Raw genomic sequence first — 25,611 nt, forward strand, 5'->3', positions numbered from 1 at the left:
TCTAAATGGGGTGAGAATCCAAGAATCGGAGGTGCAAAGGGACTTGGGATTGCTGGTGCAGGATTCCTAAAAAGTTAATCTGCAAGTTGAATCAGTAGTAAAGAAAGCAAACTCAATGCTAGCATTTATTTCAAGAGGGCTTGTATACAAAAACAGGGATAAAGCTGAGGCTCTATAAGGCGCTGGTCAGGCAGCATTTGGAATATTGTGAGCAATTTTGGGCACCATATCTGAGGAAGGATGTGCTGGCTCTGGAGAGGGTCCAGAGGAGGTTTACAAGAATGATCCCAGGAATGAGTAGGTTAACCTCCATAATGTTTGAGACAAAGACCCATCATTTCTTTATTTGGATGGCAGGTTGGCAGCTGAAGAAGGGTTTTGCCCCGAAACGTCGCCTATTTCCTTCGCTCCATAGATGCTGCCTCACCCGCTTTTTGTCTACCTTCGATTTTCCAGCATCTACAGCTCCTTCTTAAACATTTATTTATTTGCCTCTGTACTCCACAGTTTGAGATTTGTAATAGAAAAAAAATCACATGTGGTTAAAGTCAGATTTTATTAAAGACCATTTTTACACATTTTGGTTTCACCATGTAGAAACTACAGCTGTGTTGATACATAGTCCCCCATTTCAGGGCACCATCATGTTTGGGACACATGGCTTCACAGGTGTTTGTAATTGCTCAGGTGTGTTTAATTGCCTCCTTAATGCAGGTATAAGAGAGCTCTCAGCACCTAGTCTTTCCTCCTAGGCGGCCTGACTTAGTTTATGAAATCCTGCTACTATTAAGCCAAGTGACAAGGAGGGGCAGTGACGTGACTTTGTTGTGGGTCCCAGCACACATTGGTGTTCTAGGGAATGAAAAGGTGGATAAATTGGCAAAGGAGGCTGTAAAAAAAAGAAACAGAGGTAAACTTACAACTATCCAAATCTGAAGGAAAACACATTGTGTGGAAGAAAATAAATCAGGAATGGCAACAATACTGGGAACAGGAGACAAAGGGGAGACACCTCTATTTGCTACAAAACAGAGTGGGCATAACAGCAAGAAGAGGGGGGAACAGGAGAGAACAGGTAGTATTAACAAGATTGAGGATAGGACATACTCACCTGAACAGCACATTAAAAATATTGGGAAAACACCCTACTGGGCTGTGTGAGGAATGCCATCAACCAGAAACAGTTCAGCATGCCCTAGTTGCATGTAGGAGATATGAGACAGAAAGAGGATTTATGACCAGTGAAATGAAGAAAATTGGATTGACAGAAATATCAGTAAAGAACATTCTAGAGTGTAGAGGGAAAGGAAAAGGAATAAAGTTGTTGTTTGATTTCTTGAGGGCCTCTGGGCTTATAAAAAGGATCTAATATAAAGACATGAGTACTGTGGAATGAAGCCAGAAGGTGGCAGCAATGCAACATTGCGGATGCCGGCTGCCGTAAAACTCCAAAGAAGAAGAAGAAGTAGAAGGTCTTTCCTCCAGTCTTTCCATCACCTTTGGAAACTTTTACTGCTGTTTATCAACATGAGGACCAAAGTTGTGCCAATGAAAGTCAAAGAAGCCATTATGCGACTGAGGGACAAGAATAAAACTGTTAGAGACATCAGCCAAACCTTAGGCTTGCCAAAATCAACTGTTTGGAACATCATTAGGAAGAAAGAGAGCACTGGTGAGCTTACTAATCGCAAAGGGACTGGCAGGCCAAGGAAGACCTCCACAGCTGATGCCAGAAGAATTCTCTCTATAATTAAGAAAAATCCACAAGCATCTGCCCGACAGATCAGAAACACTCTTCAGGAGTCGGGTGTGGATTTGTCAATGACCACTGTCCGCAGTAGACTTCATGAACAGAAATACAGAGGCTACACTGTAAGATGCAAACCACTGGTTAGCTGCAAAAATAGGATGGCCGGGTTACAGTTTGCCAAGAAGTACTTAAAAGAGCAACCACAGTTCTGGAACAGGGTCTTGTGGACAGATTAGACGAAGATTAACTGCCCAAGATCCAAAGCATACCACATCATCTGTGAAACACAGTGGTAGGGGTGTTATGGCCTGTGCAAGTATGGCTGCTGAAGGTACTGGCTCACTTATGTTCATTGATGATACACCTACTGATGGTAGTAGCATAATGAATTCTGAAGTGTTTAGACACATCCTATGTGCTCAAGTTCAAACAAATGCCTCAAAACTCATTGGCCAGCGGTTCATTCTACAACAAGACAATGATCACAAACATACTGCTAAAGCAACAAAGGAGTTTTTCAAATATAAAAAAATTGTCATTTTTTGAGTGGCCAAGTCAATCACCCGATCTGAACCCAATTGAGCATGCCTTTTATATGCTGAAGAGAAAACTGAAGGGACTAGCTCCCAAAACAAGCTTAAGCTAAAAATGGCTACAATACAGGCCTGGTAGAGCATCACCAGAGAAGACACCCAGTAACTGGTGATGTCCATGAATCACAGACTTGAAGCAGTCATTGCATGCAAAGGATATGCAACAAAATACTAAACATGGCTACATGACATTGCTGTGTCCCAAACATTATGGTGCCCTGAAATGGGGGGGGGGCTAGGGGCTATGTATAAACACTGCTGTAATTTCTACATGGTGAAACCAATTATTTTTTTAAATGGCCTTTAATAAAATCTGACAATGTGCACTTTAACCACATGTGATTTTTTCTATTACAAATTTCAAATTGTGGAGTACAGAGGCAAATAAATAAATGATGGGTCTTTGTCCCAAACATTATGGAGGGCACTGTAAGATGAGCGTTTATCACCACTGGGCCTGTACTCGCTGGAGTTTAGAATCAATGAGGGGGGACCTCATTGAAACATACAGAATAGTGAAAGGCCTGGATAGAGTGGATGTGGAGAGGATGTTTCCACTAGTGGGAGAGTCTAGGACTAGAGGCCATAGACTCAGAATTAAAGGAGATGAGGAGTGATTTCTCTAGTCAGAGGGTGGTGAATCTGTGGAATTCTTTGCCACGGAAGGCTGTGGAGCACAAGTCAGTGGATATTTTTAAGGCAGAGATAGATAGATTCTTGATTAGTACGGGTGTCAGGGGTTATGGGGAGAAGGCAGGAGAATGGGTGGGACGGAGCGATTGAGCAGCCATGATTGAATGGTGGAGTAGACTTGATGGGCCGAATGGCCTAGACAATAGGTGCAGAAGTAGGCCATTCGGCCCCTCGATCCAGCACCGCCATTCAATGTGATCATGGCTGATCATTCCTAATCAGTACCCCGTTCCTGCCTTCTCCCCATATCCCCTGAATCGGTTATCTTTAAGAGCCCTATCTAGCTCGCTCTTGAAAGTATCCAGAGAACCTGCCTCCACCGCCCTCTGAGGCAGAGAATTCCACAGACTCACCACTCTGTGAGAAAAAGTGTTTCCTCGTCTCCGCTCTAAATGGCTCACCCACCATTCTTAAACTGTGGCCTCTGGTTCTGGACTCCCCCAACGTTGGGAACATGTTTCCTGCCTCAAGCGTGTCCAAACCCTTAATAATCTTATATGTTTCAATAAGATCCCTCTCATCCTTCTAAACTCCAGAGTGTACAAGCCCAGCTGCTCCTTTCTCTCAGCATATGACAGTCCCGCCATCCCGGGAAATAACCTTGTAAACCTACGCTGCACTCCCTCAATAGCAAGAATGTCCTTCCTCAAATTAGGGGACCAAAACTGCACACAATACTCCAGGTGTGGTCTCACTAGGGCCCTATACACCTGCAGAAGGACTTCTTTGCACCTATACTCAACTCCTCTCGTTATGAAGGCCAACACGCCATTTGCTTTCTTCACTGTCTGCCTAATTCTACTCTGATCCCTTGTGGGAATGGGAAGAGGGCAGGAGTGGGAGTGGGAATGGGAGGGGGGCATGAGTGTGGGAATGAGAGTGGAGCAGGAGTGTGGGAATGGGAGCAGGACAGTGAGTGGGAGTGAGTGGAAATCATGAAAGGTTATAACCAACAACCTGTTTCTCTCCAGTATAATATTTGCAGATATCAAGGGTTTCACTAACTTATCGATCCTCCTGGCGCCACATGAACTGGTCCACTTGCTTGATGAACTCTTTGGGCAGTTTGACGAGCTTGCTGAAGTGAGTTGGCTTTGGTTCTCCTGACTGGGGGTGTGAAGGGGGAAATTGGCCTGCTGTTTTCCTCTTGGGAATAGGGGCCTACAGTCACACGGCATGGAAACTGACCCTTTGGCCCAACTTGCCCATGCAGGCCAAGATCCTCCATCTACACTAGTCCCACCTGCTTCATATTACTGTACCTATCCTATCCTATCCTTGTGTCTGTTTAGACAATATACAATAGACAATAGGTGCAGGAGTAGGCCATTTGGCCCTCTGAGCCAGCACCACCATTCAATCTGATCATGGCTGATCATCCACAATCAGTACCCCGTTCCTGCCTTCTTCCCATATCTCCTGACTCCGCTATTTTTAAGAGCCCTATCTAGCTCTATCTTGAAAGTATCCAGAGAACCGGCCTCCACCGCCCTCTGAGGCAGAGAATTCCACAGACTCACAACTCTCTGTGTGGAAATAGTGTTTCCTCATCTCCATTCTAAATGGCTTACCCCTTATTCTTAAATGTGGCCCCTGGTTCTGGACTCTCCCAACATTGGGAACATGTTTCCTGCCTCTAGCGTGTCCAAACCCTTAATAATCTTATATGTTTCAATAAGACTCCCTCTCATCCTTCTAAACTCCAGAGTATACAAGCCCAGTTGCTCCATTCCCTCAGCGTATGACAGTCCCGCCATCCCAGGAATTAACCTTGTAAACCTACGCTGCACTCCCTCAATAGCAAGAATGTCCTTCCTCCAATTAGGGGACCAAAACTGCACACAATACTCCAGGTGTGGTCTCACTGGGGCTCTGTACAACTGAAGAAGGAGTGTGCTCACACAATCGAAGAAAGCAGGCGTTCCTGTCCCATTAAGAAGGTTGGAGTAGGAAGGGTCTTATGCTGTGATGGGAACAGGGTGTATACCAATACAAACAGCAATCTGCTGCTTTACCAACGTAGATAGAAGCAAGGGTGTCCCTGGAGGAGTTTTGGGAATGAATTAGCAAGCTATCAAAGGAAATCAGGAAAGCAAAAAGGGGACAAGAGATAGATCTGGCATTGAGGATAATCACAAGACATTTCATAAGTACATAAAGGGTAACCAGAGAGAGAGCGGGTGAGATTAATGAGTTGTCATTAAATACAGGGGAGTTGCCGGAAGAATGGAGGGTGGCACTATTGTGCCTCTAGTCAAGGGAAAAGCCTATGAACTACAAGCCAGGGAGCCCGACATCTGTGTTGGGGAAGCTGCTGGAGAATATTCTGACGGATAAGATAAACATGTATTTAGATGGACCAATGGTGATTAGGGATAGTCAGCATGGTTTTGTACATGTAAAGTCGTGTCCACGAATCTGAGTTTTTTTATCCAAATATGTCAGCAGAAAGGTTGATGAGAGCAGAGTTGTAGATGTTGTATACATGGATTTCAGCAAAACATTCGACAAGTAGGCTGCTCTGGAAGGTTAGATCGCATCGGATCCAAGGAGCGATAGCTGAATGGATAGAAAATTGGCTCCATGGAAGGAAGCAGAGGGTGATGGTGAAAGGTTGCTTCTGTGACTGGAGGCCTGTGACTAGTGGTGTGCCTCAGGGTTTAGTGCTGGGCCTGTTACTGTTTGTCATCTACATCAATGATTTGGATGAGAACATACAGGGCAAGATTAGCAAGTTTGCAGATGATACAAAAGTATGTGGTTTTGCAGATAGTGAAGATGGTTGTGAAAAATTGCAGCAGGACCTTGATCGATTGGCCAGGTGTGCTGAGGAATGGTTATTCATCAAGTGATACAGTGTGGAAACAGGCCCTTTGGCAGACTTGCCCACACCAGCCAACATGTCCCAGCTACACCAGTCCCACCTGCCTGCATTTGGTCCATATCCCTCCAAACCTGTCCTATCCATGTCTAACTGTTGCTGAAATGTTGCGATAGTCCCAGCCTCAACTGCCTCCTCTGGCAACTTGTTCCATACATCCACCATCCTTGGTGTGAAAAAGTTACCCCTCAGACTCCTATTAAATATTTCCCCCTTCACCTTAAACCAATGTCCTCTGGTCCTCAATTCACCTACTCTTGGCCCGAGAGTCTGTGCATCTACCCAATCTATTCCTCTTCCATTAGCAAATTTGCAGATGACACAATGCTGGGTGGCAGTGTGAACTGTGAGGATGATGCTATGAGAATGCAGGGTGACTTGGACAGGTTGGGGGAGTGGGCAGATGCATGGCAGATAAAGTTTAATGTGGATAAATGTGAGGTTATACACTTTAGTATCAAAAACAGGAAGGCAGATTATTAACTGAATGGTGTCAAGTTGGGAAAAGGGGAAGGACAACAGGATCTGGGGGTCCTTGTTCATCAGTCTATGAAAGTAAGCATGCAGGTACAGCAGGCAGTGAAGAAAGTTAATGGCATGTTGGCCATAACAAGAGGAGTTGAGTATAGGAGCAAAGATGTCCTTCTGCAGTTGTACAGGGCCCTAGTGAGACCACACCTGGAGTATTGTGTGCAGTTTTAGTCCCCTAATTTGAGGAAGGACATTCCTGCTATTGAGGGAGTGCAGCGTAGGTTTACAAGGTTAATTCCCGGGATGGCGGGACTGTCATATGCTGAGAGAATGGAGCAGCTGGGCTTATACACTCTGGAGTTTAGAAGGATGAGAGGATATCTTATTGAAACAGATAAGATTGTTAAGGGTTTGGACATGCTAGAGGCAGGAAACATGTTCCCGATGTCCAGAATCAGGGGCCACAGTTTAAGAATGAGGGGTAAGCCATTTAGAACGGAGACGAGGAAACACTTTATCTCACAGAGAGTTGTGAGTCTGTGGAATTCTCTGCCTCAGAGGGCGGTGGAGGCCGGTTCTGTGGATAGTTTCAAGAGGGAGCTAGATAGAGCTCTTAAAGATAGAGGAGTCAGGGGATATGGGGAGAAGGCAGGAACGGGGTACTGATTGGGGCTGATCAGCCAAGATCACATTGAATGGTGGTGCTGGCTTGAATGGCTGAATGGCCTACTCCTACACCTACTGTCTATTGTCTATTGTCTCTCAAGATGTAATACACCTCTATAAAATCTCCCCTCATCCTCCTGCGCTCCAAGGAATAGAGTCCCAGCCTACTCAACCTCGCCCTAAACAGCAGACCCTCAAGTCCTGGCAACATCCTCGTAAAAGATGCAGAGAAATGATACAGAAAAATATGAGGATTATTGTGATATCTGCACAAAGGATGCAGAAAATTTACTGCACAGAAATGTGAGGTGTTGCATTTTGAGAAGTCTGACGAGGGCAGGGCTCTGGGGAGTGTTGTAGAGCAGAGGGATCTAGGAGTGCTGGTACATAGTTCCTCGAAAGTGTTGCAGGGAGATAGGCTGTTCAAAAAGGCTTTTGGCATATTGGCCTTCCTCAATCAGAGTATTGAGTATAGAAGGTAGATATAAAATGCTGGGGTAACTCAGTGGGACAGGCAGCATCTCTGGAGAGAAGGAATGGGTGACGTTTCGGGTCGAGACCCTTCTTCAGACTGATGTCAGGGGAGAGGGCGGGACAGAGATAGAATGTAGTCGGAGACAGTCAGACTGGTGGGAGAACTGGGAAGGGGGGGAGGGGATGGAGAGAGAGGGAAAGCAAAGGCTATTTGAAGTTAGAGAAGCCAATGTTCTCCCATCCCATTCCTTCTCTCCAGAGATGCTGCCTCTCCCACTGAGTTACTCCAGCATTTTGTGTCGACCTTCGATTTAAACCAGCATCTGCAGTTCTTTCCTACTTATATTGAGTATAGAAGTTGGGAGGCAATGTTGCAGTTATACAAGACTTTGGTGAGGCCGCATTTAGAGTACTGTGTTCATTTTTGGGCACCATAACACAGGAAAGATGTTGTCAAGCTGGAAAGGGTTCAGAGAAGATTTACGAGGATGTTGCCAGGACTAGAGGGTGTGAGGTTGAGTAGGCTGGGACTCTATTCCTTAGAGCACTGGAGGATGAAGGGTGATCTTAAAGAGATGTATAAAATCATGCGACGAATAGATCACAGTCTCTTGCCCAGAGTAGGGTAATTGAGAACCAGAGGATATAGGTTTAAGGTGTGGGGGGAGGGAAGGATTTATTAGGGACGTGCGGGGTGGTGGGTGAATGGAACAAGCTGCCAGAGGAGGTAGTTCAGGCATCGTTCAAGAAATATTGAGACAGGTACATGGATAGAACAGGTTTAGAAGGATATGGGCCAAATGCAGGCAGGTGGGACTAGTGTAGATGGGACACGTTGGCCGGTGTGGGCGTTGGACCCATTTACCTGCTGTATCACTCTGGGACTTTCTTTAATCTGACATTTTCAGGCTCCTCTTGGCCCTTCTAATTCCGTACTTTTGTATAAGTTTGAGAACACTAGAAGTAATGCATGAAAAGACCATACCTGCTCTGCCATTCAATGAAAGCAGGAGGTGGCTTCTTCAATTTCAACACCATTTTCCTGCATCATTCGTAGCCCTTGTTTTACCCCAAAATCCATCTTAAACAGGGCGCGTAAATAGCCTCCATTGTAGCCTGCTGAGGCTACAATTTCGAAGATACATCAACACCTGGGTGAAGACATTTCTTTGTAACTTAACCCCTAGCCCCTTGCAGTGAGACACAAAGCCCTGGTCCAGGACAACTTCGGCCCTCATCCAGCAAGCAGCTTGTGCAGGCAGCTGGGGTTGTCGTGTAGGGAATGTGGAGGTCCAATAGGTCATAACGTCATAAGGAATAGGAGTAGAATTAGGCCATTTGGCCCATCAAATATAGAAACATAGAAAATAGGTGCAGGAGTAGGCCATCCGGCCCTTCGAGCCTGCACCACCATTCAACATGATCATGGTTGATCATCCAACTCAGTATCCTGTACCTGCCTTCACTCCATACCCCCTGATCCCTTTAGCCACAAGGGTCACATCTAACTCCCTCTTAAATATAGCCAATGAACTGGCCTTAACTACATTCTGTGGCAGAGAATTCCACAGATTCACTGAGTGAAAAATGTTTTTCTCATCTCTGTCCTAAAAGATTTCCCCTTTATCCTTAAACTGTGACCCCTTGTTCTGGACTTCCCCAACATCGGGAACAATCTTCCTGCATCTAGCCTGTCCAACCCCTTCTAAATTCTAGCGAGTATGTACAGGCACATTCAATCATTGCTGATCTATCTCTCCCTCCTAACCCCATTCTCCTGCCTTCTACCCATAACATCTGACACCTGTACTAATCAAGAATCCACTGACTTGGCCTCCGTAGCCTTCTGTAGCAAAAAATTCCACAGATTCACCACCCTCTGACTAAAGAAATTTCCCCGCATCTCCTTTAAGCTATGACCTCTGGTCCTAGACTCTCCCACTAGTGGAAACATCCTCTCCACATCCACTCTATCCAAGCCTTTCACTATTCTGTATGTTTCAATGAGGTCCCCCCTCATTTTTCTAAACTCCAGCGAGTACAGGCCCAGTGCCGACAAGTGCTCATCATACGTTAACCCACGCATTCCTGGGATCATTCTTGTAAACCTCCTCTGGACCCTCTCCAGAGCCAGCACATCCTTCCTCAGATATGGTGCCCAAAATTGCTCACAATATTCCAAATATGGCCTGACCAGCGTCTTATAGAGCCTCAACATTACATCCCTGTTTTTGTATACAAGCCCTCTTGAAATAGATGCTCGTATTACGTTTTCGTTCTTTACTACTTATTTGACTTGCAGTCATGGAGTGATACTGTGTGGAAACAGGCCCTTCAGCCCAACTTGCCCACACTGGCTAAAATGTTCCAGCTACACTCGTCCCACCTTCCTATGTTTGGTACCTATCTTTCCAAACTTGCCCTATCCATGTAACTGTCTGACTTTTTCTTAAACGTTGGGATAGTCCCAGCTTCAACTACCTCCTCTGGCAGGATGTATAGGAAAGAACTGCAGATGCTGGTTTAAATCGAAGGTAGACACAAAATGCTGGAGTAACTCAGCGGGACAGGTAGCATCTCTGGAGAGAAGGAATGGGTGAGGTTTCGGGTCGAGACTGAAGACATCTGAAGAAGGGTCTCGACCTGAAACGTCACCCATTCCTTCCCTCCAGAGATGTCACCTGTATCTCCTCCAACCTCATATATTGCATCCGCTGCTCTAGATGTCAGCTGATCTACATCGGTGAGACCAAGCGTAGGCTTGGCGATCGTTTCGCCGAACACCTCCGCTCGGTCCGCACTAACCAACCTGACCTCCCGGTGGCTCAGCATTTCAACTACCCCTCCCATTCAGTATCCAACCTCTCTGTCCTGGGCCTCCTCCATGGCGAGAACGAGCAACACCGGAAATAGGAGGAACAGCACCTCATATTCCGCTTGGGTAGTCTGCATCCTAGTGGCATAAACATTGAATTCTTCCAATTCCGTTATCCCTTGCTGCCCCCCCTCCCATCAGTCTGAAGAAGGGTTTTGGCCCGAAGCGTTGCCTATTTCCTTCGCTCCATAGATGCTGCTGCACCCACTGAGTTTCTCCAGCATTTTTGTCTACCTTCGATTTTCTAGCATCTGCAGTTCCTTCTTAAACATGTTGCTTGTCCCGCCGAGTTACTCCAGTATTTTGTGTCTACCTCCTCTGGCAGCTTGTTCCATGTACCCATCGCCTTTTCTGTGGAAAAGTAATCTTGAACCTGTGTCCTCTGGTCCTCAATTCCCCCACTCTGGGCAAGAGATTCTGTGCATCTACCCGATTTATTCCTCTCGTGATTTTATACACTTCTATAAGATCACCCCTCATCCTCCTGCACTCCAAGGAATATAGACTTGCAGATTAACTTTTTGGGAACCCTGCACCAGCACTCCTAAGTCCCTTTGCACATCTGATTTCCGCATTCTCACCCCATTTAGAAAATAGTCTACGCCTTTATTCCTACTACCAAAACACATGACTCCACACTTTGCTACATTGTATTCCATCTGCAACTTCTCTGCCCACTCTCCCAACCTGTCCAAGTCCTTCTGCAGAGTCCCTGCTTTCTCTACACTACCTGCCCCTCCATCTATTTTCATATCATCCGCAAACTTGGCCACAAAGCCTTCAAACCCCTCGTCCAAATCATTAATATACAACGTGAAGAGTAGCGGCCCCAGCACCGACCCCTGCGGAACTCCGCTAGTCACTGGCAGCCAACCAGAGAAAGCCCCCTTTATTGCCACTTTTTGCCTTCTGCCATCCAGCCAACCTGCTATCCATGCTAGTATCTGCCCTTTGATACCGTGGGCTCTCATCTTCCTTAGCAGCCTCATGTGTGGCACCTTATCAAAGGCTTTCTGAAAATCTAGGTAAATAACATCTACTGGCTCTCCTTTGTCTGTCCTGCTATTTACTTCCTCAAAGATGCACATGGACACCCCACTCTTCCTGAAACTGGCGCAGCACAAAGCCAGTGATGATAGTACCGCCCAGTGGGGGAGGCAGGAAGGATCCCTGTGTACTCTGGTAGATCTGGTGGGTCAGATAGCTAGGGATAATCTGAGCTGAAAGACTCCTCTGTCTCATGTTTAGCGACATTAGACACAGCATCGGAGTCATTAAGGCACAGCAAAGCAGTGACTGAATGCAGACTGAGGTTGTGCTGCAGCAGGAATGGGTACTGGGACAGTCGAGTGAGCTCCTCCATCTTCTGCTTCACAGGCGAACTCCTGCTTACGAATTAAGATTCTTGGCGATTGCTACTATGCGGTTTCGGGCATACCTGAGCCCCGCGCTGACCATGCTCACTGCTGCGTGGAGCTGGGACTGGGAATGATCACTGCTATCCGGTAAGGATGCAAAGCCCCTCGACTGGGATAGCACTCACTCAACACTTGCCGAGACAGCACTAGCGACACATGTCTGTCTGGCCATTTCACTGTATCTGTAAAGTTGCCATTCACTGGGATTTGATTCCGAGGGAAAGATAAGATGTGCATATCCTTCACACCAGAGACATCCCCAACTGATTAATAGCCAGTGAGTTGCTTTCAAAAATGATTCCAATGTAGGAACAGAAGAAATGGAAACATTTGGTTGCTCACATTGACCCCACCATTCAACAGGACCGTGGCTGATGGATTGCTCTGACACCCTGCTCCAGCAACAATGACCCAGGTTCTGTCTGGGTGGAGTTTGCAGGTTCTGTCTGTGTCCACTTAGCCTTTCCCCGTGACTGCTCCAGTTACCTCCCACATACCAAAGAGGTAGTCAACATTTCAGGCCGGGACCCAGCATGAGGACTGCAAGTCTAGAAGAGAGATGGGTACGACAAACGAGCGGTCAGGCAGCAATCAGCAAGCCACTGGTGCGGCGGCGGCAGCGGCAGCGGCAACGGAGACCCAACTCGGCCCCGGAACCGTGGCGGCGGCAGCGGAGACCCCACTCGGCCCCCGGAACCGGGGCGGCGGCAGCGACCACCCGCGGAGTTCGCGGAGCACGGTTGAGCCGTGGGATTTACCATCACCCGGTGGGGTCACAACATCTGGAGCCTGGATCGCCTCTGCGCAGAGGGAGAACAAAGAGAGACGAGACAGAGACTTTAAGATTTTGCCTTCCATCACAGTGAGGAGGTGTTTGGTGAACTCACTGTGGTGGATGTTAAATTTGTGTTGATTGTGTGTTTTTGTCATTTTTTATTATATGTATGACTGCAGGGAAACGAAATTTCGTTCAGACCGAAAGGTCTGAATGACAATAAAACGAATCTAATCTAATGGTGGATCCATGTTTAGTTCAGTTTAGTTTAGAGATACAGTGCGAACGAAACAGGCCCTTCGGCCCACCGGATCCACACCGACCAGCGATCCCCGCACATTAACACTATTCTACACACACGAGGGACAGTTTACAGATACACCAAGCTAATTATAGCCTACAAACATGTACGCATTGGGAATGTGTTGGGGTGTTGGGTCCTGGAATGTGGTGACGATGAATCTGACAGCTGCATTTCTCTGTTGTTTAGGAATATCCGCTTGTGTTGCCGCTCAGACATCGACATGCGGATTGGAATCCACTCGGGCTTCGTCCTGTGTGGTGTGCTGGGGCTGCGCAAGTGGCAGTTTGACGTCTGGTCACTCGATGTACACATTGCAGATGAGATGGAGAGCTCCGGCCATCCTGGGTAAATATTCACTTCACTGGGAGCAACAGGAAAGGTGGAAGGGTCACAGTTTAATATTAAGGGGGAGGCCATTTAGGACTGAGATGAGGAAAAACGTTTTCATCCAGAGAGTTGTGGAATTCTCTGCCACAGAAGGCAGTGGAGGCTGATTCACTGGATGTTTTCAATGGAGAGTTAATGCCCCTGTCCCACTTAATAAACCTGAACGGAAACCTCTGGAGACTTTGCGCCCCATCCAAGGTTTCCGTGCGGTTCCCGGAGGTTGCAGGTGGTTGTCGGAGGTTGCAGGTAGTGGAAGCAGGTAGGGAGACTGACAAAAACCTCCGGGAACCTCTGGGAACCGCACAGAAACCTTGGGTGGGGCGCAAAGTCTCCAGAGGTTTCCGTTCAGGTTTCCTAAGTGGGACAGGGGCATTAGATAATCTTAGGAACAGAATCTAAGGTCTAACGGAAGCTTTAGGAGAGCTCCCCCTTCCCCCCCCCACCTCCACCCCCCACTCACCATCAACAACACCACAGTCACATCTGTGGAGTCATTTAATTTCCTTGGAACCATCATCTCCAGGGACCTTAAATCTTAATTGGCAGGCCACCATCAACTCCACAGTCAAAAAGGCCCAACAGAGGATGTGCTTCCTGCGGCAGCTGAGGAAGCACAATCTGCCACAGGCAATGATGGCCCAATTCTACACGGCCATCGTAGAGTCTGTTCTCACCTTCTCCATCATGGTCTGGTTTGGCTCAGCCACCAAGCATGACACCTGGAGGCTGCAGCGATTCGTCCGATCAGCAGAGAAGGTTATTGGCTGCAACCTTCCCCCCATTGACGAACTGTACACTGCAAGGGCCAGGAAGCGAGCGGGCAAGATCATCTCTGACCCCTCTCACCCTGGCCACAAACTCTTTGAATCACTTCCCTCTGGAAGTCAAAGCTGCCACAGCCAGACATAAAAACTGTTTTTTTCCCCACGAGTAGTTGCTCTACTCAATAACCAAAAGTCTGTAGCCCCCTTGCGCTCTGCTATTTTATTTAATTCTTCACATGTTTAACTTATAATGTTTTATTCTTAATGGTTTACTGTATGTGGTGTTGTTACTTGTGAGCAAAGCACCAAGGCAAATTCCTTGTATGTGTACATACCTAGCTAATAAAATGTATTCAGTTCAATCAATTCAATTCAATCAGGGGGTATGGGGAGAAAGCAGGAATGGGGTACTGATTTTGGATGATCAGCCATGATCACATTGAATGGCGGTGCTGGCTCGAAGGCCCGGATGGTCTCCTGCACCTATTGTCTATGTTTCTATGTTTCTTAACAGGAGATGCAAGGGTCATTGGGTGCTGGAATCTAGAGTAAAATACAAAGCGCTGGAGGAACTCAGCAGGTCAGGCAGCATCTGTGGAAGGAATGGAAGGATTACTTTTCCCGGTTGGACCCTACCCAGTCGACAGGAGCTAGAGGAGCAAATATGTAGGCAAATGTTGCTTGTCAGAAGGAACCAGTGTGGTAGTAGAGGGTTGGTTCTGAGATGGTAGGCCTCGGGGAACTGTGGTGGATATCCTGCTGTCTGCCATATACATGCATTAATGGTTTGGAATGGATGTAGCTTGAATGAGTAGTAAGACTGCAGATGACAGCAACATTTGTGGTGTGGTTAAGAGTGAAGGAGGCTGTCTAAGGTTACATTAAGGTCTAAGCTTATTCGATCAACTTGGAATCCAGACAAAGGATTGGCAAATTGAATTTAACTCTAACAAGTGCAAAGTGATGTAATTTGGCAAGTTAGAATTAGAATTTAGATGGCGGCTCCTAGTAGCTGCGGCTCGCCTGCAGTCCCTGTCTTTTTTCTTTCTTTCTTTATCTTATCGTTAATAGTAAGATTAAACAAGAACTTACCAGTTTGAAGTTTGATCTTTATTTTATGAGGAGTAACGTTGAGGGATTACGTGAAGAACCCGCCAGGACGCATGCGTATCAAGCTTCAAAGCAGCGGTGTGAAATCACAGACAACAGTAAATGAACTGAACATAGTAAGATTAGAGAAATAGGATACCAGTTGAACGTTATGATCGAGGGTGGGCGTGGAGGGCACGTAATCCCTCAACGTTAATCCTCATAAAATAAAGATCAAACTTCAAACTGGTAAGTTCTCGTTTAATCTTACTATTTTACTTCGGAGTCACGTGAGTGACTACGTGAAGATTTTAAAGCTCTGTGATTTCATGCCTTGGAAACGAGTCCAGGCGTCATACACTGCATCAGTAGGCCAATGATGAGTAAACACTAAGAATGCATTCAGACATGACATAGATATAGACATGTTGATGCTATTAATGAACAATAGTGGCAATAGTAACCTCCCTCAACCTGGAGGAAGTATGAACCATACCTAACATAGAGTTGGCAAATACCCCCTGATCTGGCAATAGGTTTATTCTGAATATTTGGACAGATCAATAGTTTGACCATCCTGCAGCTGCTAGGGTGTGGTCCATCCCTGCTGCTGAGGTGTTGCGGTCCTGGTGGAGTGAGACTCAAAATGTCAATGTTCATTCCTGTATATGCCAGACCCATATAACCCTCTGGAGAAGGTTCGTAGTTTCCTTCTAATGAGGTTTTATGTAACTAACAATATTGCTGTCTTAGGAACCTTGACATACTGGTGTAGATGCGTGATCACACGCAACCCAAGGTCCATGGGATGTGCAACATCTAGTTTGGTCTTGTGTCCCTGTCTACTCTGCTTGACTAATCATAAACAAAACATGTTATTATAGCCCGCAGATATGATCATCCTATCCAGTGTAGCAATGACTGGACCCATAGCGCTGTATTCAGCGCCATGGCATAACTACTAGTACGTGAGTTTGACCATGGACAGGGATGTTGCTGCTGCCCATCGGCGAAGTGACGTAGCACAATGTTAACAAACCATATCTCTGCGTCCCTGGGCCTGGGAGGTTTTAGGTTGACGATACCCTTATAATCTAGATGTCAGAGGGTGAGACCGAACAGAGTGGTTTATGGTCTCTGCAGCCAAATGATGATGAGGTATTTCAGGCACTGTAATGGAATATTAACTTAATGTTATAATCCCATAAAACTGAATTTCAATGTGTCAGTCATCCGTGCCGAGTTAAACATAAAGAAGCATAAACAATACTTCCCATCTCCTATGCAGATTGCTGCTATTTGGTGCTATCCCTGCAATCTGCAGTGAGCACTCCTAATGCTTATGGTTTGACAACCCGAACCGCAGGAAACGGTCTCTCAGAGACTGTAAGTCGATGATTGATTATATCATGCAGAGGATGGTTTCAACATCACAACTGAACCAGCATCTTTTTTATCCGGAAATAACCATGTAAGGTTTTATGCTCATTCCCCGCCTCAGCGGGAGCCATAGGTATATAACCCAGGCAGGCACGATGAAAACCCGGAAGCGGGAATCTTGCTGAATTTTGCAAGACCCGTCTAGCAAAGGCCAAATGGAGGAAGACATAAAAGAACATTCCTCCCTAGTGTAGCGAGAATGCACCCTCCAACTGTTGATTGAGCCTGGATGCAAACATCTCAATTGTTAGTGTTCCATCGATCCACAATGTCATTAAATACTTTGTGATCGCACATTCATTCTGTGTTGTCATTGATTTTGCATAATAATACATCAGTGCTAAATGCGGTTAGGTAAAACTATCACCGGATACTTTGATTTGATTGTACCTTTGTGATTAACATATACCACCACCAAAGTGTATCACCTTGGACTTGTGCATGCAGTATATGCATATCCACACACCCTTTAATGCACAGAATGCACCTGGTGTCCATTGGCAGTTGATACCATGACTGAACACTTGATAACTCATGCTAATCCCATCTGCCTCCGTAACTAGAGATGGTATTAGTAAATTTCCCATCTTTGGGCAATAGCATCAGTTTGGAAATGACTGAAGATTTATGGATGAGAGGTTTTAGTGGAGCAAAGCTGTCCATCATTGTGACTTTGATAGTTTCAGCTGAAAATAGCAGAGGTCTAATCTTTTGTCTCAGAGCTGATCCCAGACAAATAAATGGATTGATTGTATCCCAATAATCAATAGTTTCAGTTAGTATCAACTTAATTTAAATTTAACTGGACGGGTGAGAACCAATTTCTCAAATATAGCTATGTTGCTGATAAGGCTAATTTAGTAAAATACAGTATGTTCAATATCATCCAGATTGGCCATGCCACTTATTTGTTAGCTCTGTGCAGTCGAAGCACTGATTGTAGTGATTTGGTAAATAATCTGGAAACTGGAGTTAGCCCATTTTGCAACGCTTCTGAGTCCAATTTTGCCTCACCCAGTTAAATTTCAAATATCTTCAACCCTGTGAGCGGAAATGATCACATGGAAGTTATTCAGAAATGTCTATACTGCACATGCGGGTTGAGGCTGTTGACAATGATCAGTCCACATCCCATTATTGTGAGCCTGCCTTGAAAGGCAACTCCAACCATACCTATGTGCAGTATAAACTAATCTTATGTTATCCCAAACCAGTGTAAATATTCAAACCAGTTTAATATTACCAACTTGTATCCGTGACAGGAGACATCATCGATGTGGCTCCATACCTTTATCCGAATGGGAGGACTTATGCAGCCCGACCCAGGAGCTGCCTCAACCATGTGTGCATGATTTTGCACTTTGCTCCTGGGAGGTAGAGGAGCTTGAGTACGGGGTTGGCGCATCTTCCAGGAAGGCCGTTCTGGGCTGTGGCCTAAAAAAGACCTTTGTCCTGGTTGTAGGGCCTTTAATCTTTCACCAGCTCCTCTGTGGTCCTTGTAGAAAGGCTTCCATTGTCGGGTTATTTCTCCCCCGAGCTTTTTCTCCGTTGTCCCTTCTAGCAGGGCTTCTCCGCGATGTTCTCCAGTCGGGGCTTCCCCCCCCCCCCCCTTCCCCTGATCTGGGTATCCCCGCAGTAACTACAGCCGGGATATCCACGCGGTCCCAATAAAAGGGATAGCCGCGATTTACAAAGTCGTGGGGGAGGTTATCCTGCTTCGGGGGGGGGGTATATGAAGCCGCTAGTTTTACAAGCGGCTCGCTAGTCGACTTACCGCCGCCCGCTCCCTGCATCCCGCAGTCTACGGTGCGGCTCAAAGGTGAATTCACCGCCGCTCGCTACCTGCATTCCGCGGTCTTCCGAGCGCCTAGGTCCGTGGGCGGAATTCCCCGTGACCGGGGTTCCCTGAAGTTCATGACTGGGGTCTCCCCTCCGTCCCGTCTTCGCCCTGGACTTTTAGCAGGACCTCTAAGTAGAGGTTCCTGCAAGAAGATGTAAACCTGGAAAGTTTAAAAAAAAACTTACCTCAGGTCTGTTGCTGGCAGGAGAATCACGTCCACCCTGCTAGTCGTAACGCAATGCGATAGACGATATGGACACGCATGCGTCCTGGCAGGCTCTTCACGTATTCACTCACGTGACTCCGAAGTAAAATGTTAGATATATGTTTTAGTCTATTTTTAGTTGTGTACTAGACTAAGTGGGACCCATTGGGTCCCATGTTCACACGGGAGGGCTGGTCCCCCAACGCAATATACCACCTCTCCACCAATTCCAATATTGATGGCCAGTGGGGGGGGCTTTCTGGAGTGCTAGTATGGGTGTTGTGGGCTGAAGGGACTGGTTTCCAGAGGGCTAGTATGGAAATTGTGGGCCGAATGGATTATTGGGCGGGCAGCTCACTCACTCACAGCTATTCCGTAAAATTCCATTTCAAGCAGGGTGCAAGACCACCAAATTCAAATCCATTTTCCTACCATTTCAAGCAGGGTGCAAGGCCACCAAATTCAAGTGCAGTTTCGTACCACATCAAGCAGGGTGCAAGGCCACCAAATTCAAGTGCAGCTCCATACCACTTCAAGCAGGGAGCAAGGCCACCGAATTGAAGTGCAGTTTCCTACCACTTCAAGCAGGGTGCAAGGCCACCAAATTCAAGTGCAGTTTCATACCACTTCAAGCAGGGTGCAAGGCCACCAAATTCAAGTGCAGTTTCATACCATTTCAAGCAGGGTGCAAGGCCACCAAATTCAAGTGCAGTTTCATGCCATTTCAAGCAGGGTTGCAAGGCCACCAAATTATTTTTTTCTAAAAATCAATATACAGTGCGAACAGGAAGTGGTCAAGATTAAAATTATATATATTTTCAAACCACACTTTCATTTTCAAACCAACCACATTTTCATTTACAACCAACCACATTTTCATTTTCAAACTTCATTTTCAAATCACATTTTCATTTTCAAACTTCATTTTCAAATCACATTTTCATTTTCAAACTTCATTTTCAAACCACATTAAGGGCACTCACAGGTCAGTAAAACCACGCTCACGGTTTAGTGATCAATGTTATTCACAGCTCAGACTGAGAGTCGTGACCTCTCGCTCCCCATCTTGCAGAGACTGAGGCACGTCCACACTTCTGGGTTTTATAGTCCCTCCACCCTCCCACCAGAAGGGGCGTGGCCTTAATGGCATGAATGACAGGAGAGAGAATCTCAACATTTTTTAAAAATTCATTTTTTTATTTTTCATCGATGGGAAAAATCCTCTGGCCCTGACAGCTGGAGGGGAACTCTGAGTAAGATGGCGACAAATCACAGCCGTAAGTGGTAGCGTTTTTTCTAAAATCAATGTACAGTGCAAACAGGACGTGGTCAAGTTTAGACTTTTAATTATATAGATTACTAGACTAAGTGGAACCCGTTGGGTCCTATGTTCACACGGGAGGGCTGGTCCCCCGATGCAATATTCCACCTCTCCACCAATTCCAATATTGGTGGCCAGTGGGGGGGCTTTCAGGAGTGCTGGTATGGGTTCTTGGGGTGGCAGCTCAGTCCCCCAAGCCTGATCTGCTTGCAGCTCACTCACGGCTGGTGGGCTGGCAGTTGACTCATGGCTCTTCCTTGAAATTCCATTTCAAGCAGGGTGCAAGACCACCAAATTCAAATCCATTTTCCTACCATTTCAAGCAGGGTGCAAGGCCACCAAATTCAAGCAGTTTCTTACCACTTCGAGCAGGGAGCAAGGCCACCGAATTCAAGTGCAGTTTCCAACCACTTCAAGCAGGGTGCAGGCCACCAAATTCGTGCAGTTTCATACCACTTCAAGCAGGGTGCAATGCCACCAAATTCAGTGCAGTTTCATACCACTTCAAGCAGGGTGCAAGGCCACCAAATTCAAATGCAGTTTCATTCCATTTCAAGCAGGGTGCAAGGCCACCAAATTCAAATGCAGCTTCATACCATTTCATGCAGGGTGAAACCACCATAAAACCACACAAAACACCAAACTCACAGTTCAGTAGACATTCAGTGTGTTCAGTTGATTCACACCTCAGACAGTCATGGCCTCTCCCTCCCCCATCATGCAGAGACTGAGCTACACCCACACTTCCGGGTTTTATAACCCCTCCCCCTCCCACCGGAAAAGGTGTGGCCTTCACGGCGTGATTGACAGGAGAGAGATTCTCAACATTTTTTAAACACTAATAACACTTTTATTTTTCATTGATGGGAAGAATCCTCTGCACCTGCTGAGCAGAGGGGGACTGAGTAAGATGGCCAAAAATCACAGCGGTAGGTGGTAGCGTTTTATCTAAAATCAATATACAGTGCAAACAGGAAGTTACCCAAACCACCCAAACCACCATTTGCAGTAGTGCCTTTTAACTTCAAGCCAAACCACCCAAACCACCATTTGCAGTAGTGCCTTTTAACTTCAAGCCAGAGTACCCAAACCACCATTTGCAGTAGTGCCTTTTAACTTCAAGCCAGAGTACCCAAACCACCATTTGCAGTAGTGCCTTTTTACTTCAACCCAAAGCACCCAAACAACCATTTGCAGGCAGTGTCTTTTTACTTCAAACCAACCATATTTTCATTTTCAAACCACATTAAGGGGACTCACAGTTGAGTAGACATGTGTTCAGTGTTATTCAGAGCTCAGAGAGACGTAACCCTTTGGCTTCCTCCATCTTGCAGAGACTGAGTGAGGCACACCACTTCCGGGTTTTATAGTTCCTCCCCCCTCCCACCAGCAGGGGCAGCAGAGAGAATGGCAATTTAAAAAAACCCATTAATATCTCTCTGATTTTTCATCGATGGGAAAAATCATCCAGTCCCGGAAGGCGGAAGGAGGCTCTGAGCGAGGTGGCAAAAAATGACGGCCGTTGGTGACGGCGTTCTCTTGGAAATCACACCACAGCGGGACAAAAGCGGTCAAGATCAGACTTTTAGTAATATAGATGTGGGGGGAGGGGGGTTATCTCTTCCTTCAACGGGGATGCAACCTTTTCCATGTCATATCTCCATTCGTGTTGAGGCCTAACATCGAGAAGCTGGCGGCCTTGAGGGCCCAACTGGAATCGACCTTGAGGGCTCTGGTCACAGAGCCTGTGGACTTACCATCACGGAGCTGGCTGACTTTGTAGGTTGTGGTGGCGCTGCGATTGCAGCTGCAACCCGACTTCGGAGCTACGGAGGCCTCAGCCGTGGGCCCTGTGGACTGTATCATCAGGAGCTCGCAGGTCCCTGGTTGGTGACCGATTTTCGGAAGCTCCAGCAACAGCAGCTTCGACCGCCCTGTTCGCAATTTGAATCGGCCCGTTCGCGGGGCCTTTCATCACCAGGCATGGCTTATAATCGGCCGTGGGATCTTCCATCGCCCGGCAGCGGCTTCAACATCGAGAGCCTCGATCACCTCGACACAGCAGTTTGACTGCCTGACCGTGAGAGAAGAAGCAAGGAAGAGATGTCTTTTTTTACCTTACATCACAGTGAAGAGGTGGCTGGAGGAGATTCACTGTGATGAATGTTTGTGTTAAATTGTGTTAATTGTGCATTTTGTTGCCTTTTTACTGTTATGACTGCATGGTAACAACATTTTGTTCAAACTTGTTTTTGAATGACAAATATAGAAATTCTAATTCTAATTCTAATATGTATAAATAACACAAAGAATTCTAAAAGAAAGAGGGTTGTGCAAAACAAAAAGACAAAAGACTTCTGTGTAGCACTTTGGATACCAGGTTTTGTTTTGCACTAGTATTAGGCTTATTAATTTATTGAATATTTTGCATATGATATATATCCGTGGATTGTCACCTTGTCGTAGTGGAGAAGCTTGTGTGGTCCTGAGATCCTGAGAGCGATGCCGTCTGGAGCTATGCTCCTGGTAGGGCCACCCTTAGCGGTAAGGTCGAGGGGGGAGGTCTCTGACAAAGAGCAATCCAACCAAGACCTCAACGGTGGAACAGGCGGAGGATGATGGCTGACCTTAGTGGAGCGTCACAATGGCTGGGAAGGGGGATGAAGGCTGCAGCAGAAAAGGGTCTACGGTCGTCTTGGACACCATGCCACTGGATCCTGACCCAGATCTGTCAAGGACAGTGTGTTGGCTGTCTGTGCACCAGTCTCCCCACGTTAAACAAAGTCACGCACTGGCGTCCTCCAACCCTGGAGACACCCATGGTCAGCCATGACCGAGGGGGGCCTAAGATAAGAAGATATTAACTATGTGTATGGGTTACTGGCTGGTTAAGCTGCTGCACAGAGGAATGTAATTGCTCCGTTGTCAGTACATATGGCAATTAAACATTCTTGCCTCTTTAGCATAATTAGAGAAAGCAAGAATCGCTTGATATTGTTGACAGTGAGCGAGAGCTTGTTGTTGCATCAACACAACCAAACAACTCTCTCTCCTATCTGTCGTGTTCCATTTTCAATGTACTGTTAGGGTTGGGACTATTCCTATGTGTTGGAACGGTCATACTCATCCAGGATACTTTCTATAGGTATGTTGCAAAGCCTACCTGAAGCGTCGTTGAAAATCTGCTGCTGCGGGTGTGCGCGATTTTGGCGCCGTTTAGAGGGGGGCGGGTTTAAAACGCGATTTTCTCTAGGCTGTTCAAATCGAAGATGTTCAGCCTAGTTAATTATTAACGAAAAATCGCTGGAAGACCCCGTCGCAAAAGCTATTATTAGTTTTAAAGGCCTCGTATAATAGTTATAGTAGTTTAAAAATCAATCTCTAAACCCGCGACCGCCAGCAACCGCAGGGTCTCATAAAGCAAATATCTGAAGTTAGGCTGTATATTTTTACATTAAAAAGGGCTTCTAAAGAACCCTTTCCACAAAGTTTAATATTGCGAGTAGCTCATTTTGGGCCCATTATATCGCGCAGTATTTTTCTCGGCATTTGGGGCACAAATCTACCGCAATGTGAACGTTCTAAACCAGCGCGTTCTACAGGAACCCACTGGAAAGCTGATTTAAATGGGCATTTATTTACAGCAATTGAACACTAAATTCCTTCCATTTGGTCTATAAATTAATGTAAATGAGATTTTAAAATCATGTTTTATTGTGAATTATTTGTGAATATTATTTGGACATTTAGGCTATTTAAAAATGTTAATCATTTATTAAGAAATGGATAGATGTTTAGATCTAGTAATTGAAGTCTGAAATTAGCTACAATTAGGTAACTAACTAATTATATGCTTTAATTTCAGGTAATCCAAGTAAGATTATTTTATATTTGTTTCAGAATGCTTCAATCTATGATAACTGAAAATTTCATTCAGTTCTCTTAATTTTTAAGAAAGTTATGGGCTTTTGACTGTTCACGATCACAGCTTTTTTGTTATGTCCATAGAAAATCAATAGGGAACAAGATGCTCATTTCCGAGTATGAAAATGGCCATAACTTTTTAAATACTTGAGATATGAAAGTGAATTAGGTGTCAAATTAAACTTATTTTTATGCTTTATCTGATGGGATAAATTACAGACTTGATTTTTAAAATCTCAAAATTTTGTAACATTGCTACTTTCTACAGTGCACCTGTAGACGTTTGTTAGGTATTTAATGACACGCTGGATCTCTTTCACCTTGTGAGAAGGTAGAGTTGCTGGTGAGCCGCATTTGTGATTGCATCCATGAACTGGGCCCAGGAAAGGTCCAGAACATTGAAGCTGCTAACTCTCTCCATCGCTGACCCACCAGGTGGTGGTGTGGTCTCTCAACTACCTCTTTCTGAAGTTAATGAGTAGTTTCTTGGTCTTAAGGGCCTGTCACACATGGGGGTCATTTGCGCGTCACTGCCTACACCACCACGTGCCATGTGCGCGTCGTGACGTGTAAATTATGACGCGCAAATGATGCCCAAGTGGGACAGGCCCTTTAGACACAAAAAGCTGGAGTAACTCAGCGGGTCAGGCAGCGTTTCTGGAGAAAAGGAATAGGTGGCGTTTCGGGTCTTGACCCTTTTTCAGTCTGACCTGCTGAGTTACTCCAGTTTTTTGTGTCTATTTTTGTTTTCAACCAGAATGCGTAGTTCCTTCCTTACACAGTTCCTTGGTATGGTTGACTTTATGCAGCAGCTTGATACATCACCTCTCAACCAAATGTTCCATCTTTCTCCTATCCACTTACTCATCACCACTAGGGTGGTGAAAGCAGGGCCTTTAAATACTATTAAGACACTTGGGTAGATTATTGATAAGCAAAGTGGTGATAGGTGACCAGAGATACATTGGAATACAGAACTGAGGTTACAATGAAATTAGCTGTGATCTGAGTCAATGGCAGGGATGTTGAGTGGTCCACTTCTGTTCAACAGACAGACAGATTCAGAACAAAAAAAGGGCTGAAATAGTGATAAAAGATTAAAATTATCTATATACATTTGGCAAGAAAATTGAGAATTGATATTGAAGTAAGGGTTAGTTAATAAATATCACCTGTTGTGTCTCAGGCGAATCCATATCTCTGAAGCGACCTTGAACTGCTTAGAAGGTCATTATGAAACTGAGGAGGGTTTTGGCAGTGAACGGAATGCAGTGTTGGCAAAGTACAATATCCTGACCTACTTCATCAAGCGGCCATCGGTTTTACCCGTGTCCGAGCGAAGGCAGTCGAGCCTGAACAAAGAGCCCAATATCCCCCAGAGATTACTGCTTGCTAACAGGAGGACAGAGGCTCTCCGCAGCAGTGCCCAGAAGCTTGATAGTAACCTGCACCATATGAATAAGACCAACGCTCCCTGGAGGCTGGATCACCCCTTCGACAGGATCATGAGCTTGAACAAAGTGAGTAACACGCTGGGACAGGATGGGAGGCACTCACTTCACCCCTAGACTGGCTATGGCATAGAGTGGTACAACACGGTAACAGGCTCCGCGGCCCAACTTGCCCATGCTGACCAACACTGATCCCACCTGCCTGCGTATCACCCATGTACCTGTCCAAGTGTCTTTCAAATGTTGTTATAGTCCACTGGCAGCTCATTCCATATACCCACCGCTATCCA

The 25,611-nt window shown here is 45.9% G+C and overlaps 1 protein-coding gene across 1 annotated transcript in view; it reads left to right on the plus strand.

Moving 5' to 3' along the window:
- Nucleotides 1–25,611, plus strand: part of LOC116976465 (adenylate cyclase type 8-like) — a 91,810-nt gene that overhangs the window by 16,905 nt on the left and 49,294 nt on the right. The window contains exons 4-7 of the mRNA XM_033026358.1: nucleotides 4,008–4,119; nucleotides 11,781–11,908; nucleotides 13,087–13,245; nucleotides 25,057–25,390. Coding sequence (XP_032882249.1) covers nucleotides 4,008–4,119; nucleotides 11,781–11,908; nucleotides 13,087–13,245; nucleotides 25,057–25,390 — 733 coding nt within the window. The remainder of the gene's footprint in view (nucleotides 1–4,007; nucleotides 4,120–11,780; nucleotides 11,909–13,086; nucleotides 13,246–25,056; nucleotides 25,391–25,611) is intronic.

This window comes from Amblyraja radiata, chromosome 8 (genome assembly GCF_010909765.2).
Source record: "Amblyraja radiata isolate CabotCenter1 chromosome 8, sAmbRad1.1.pri, whole genome shotgun sequence".
Lineage (NCBI taxonomy): Eukaryota > Metazoa > Chordata > Chondrichthyes > Rajiformes > Rajidae > Amblyraja > Amblyraja radiata.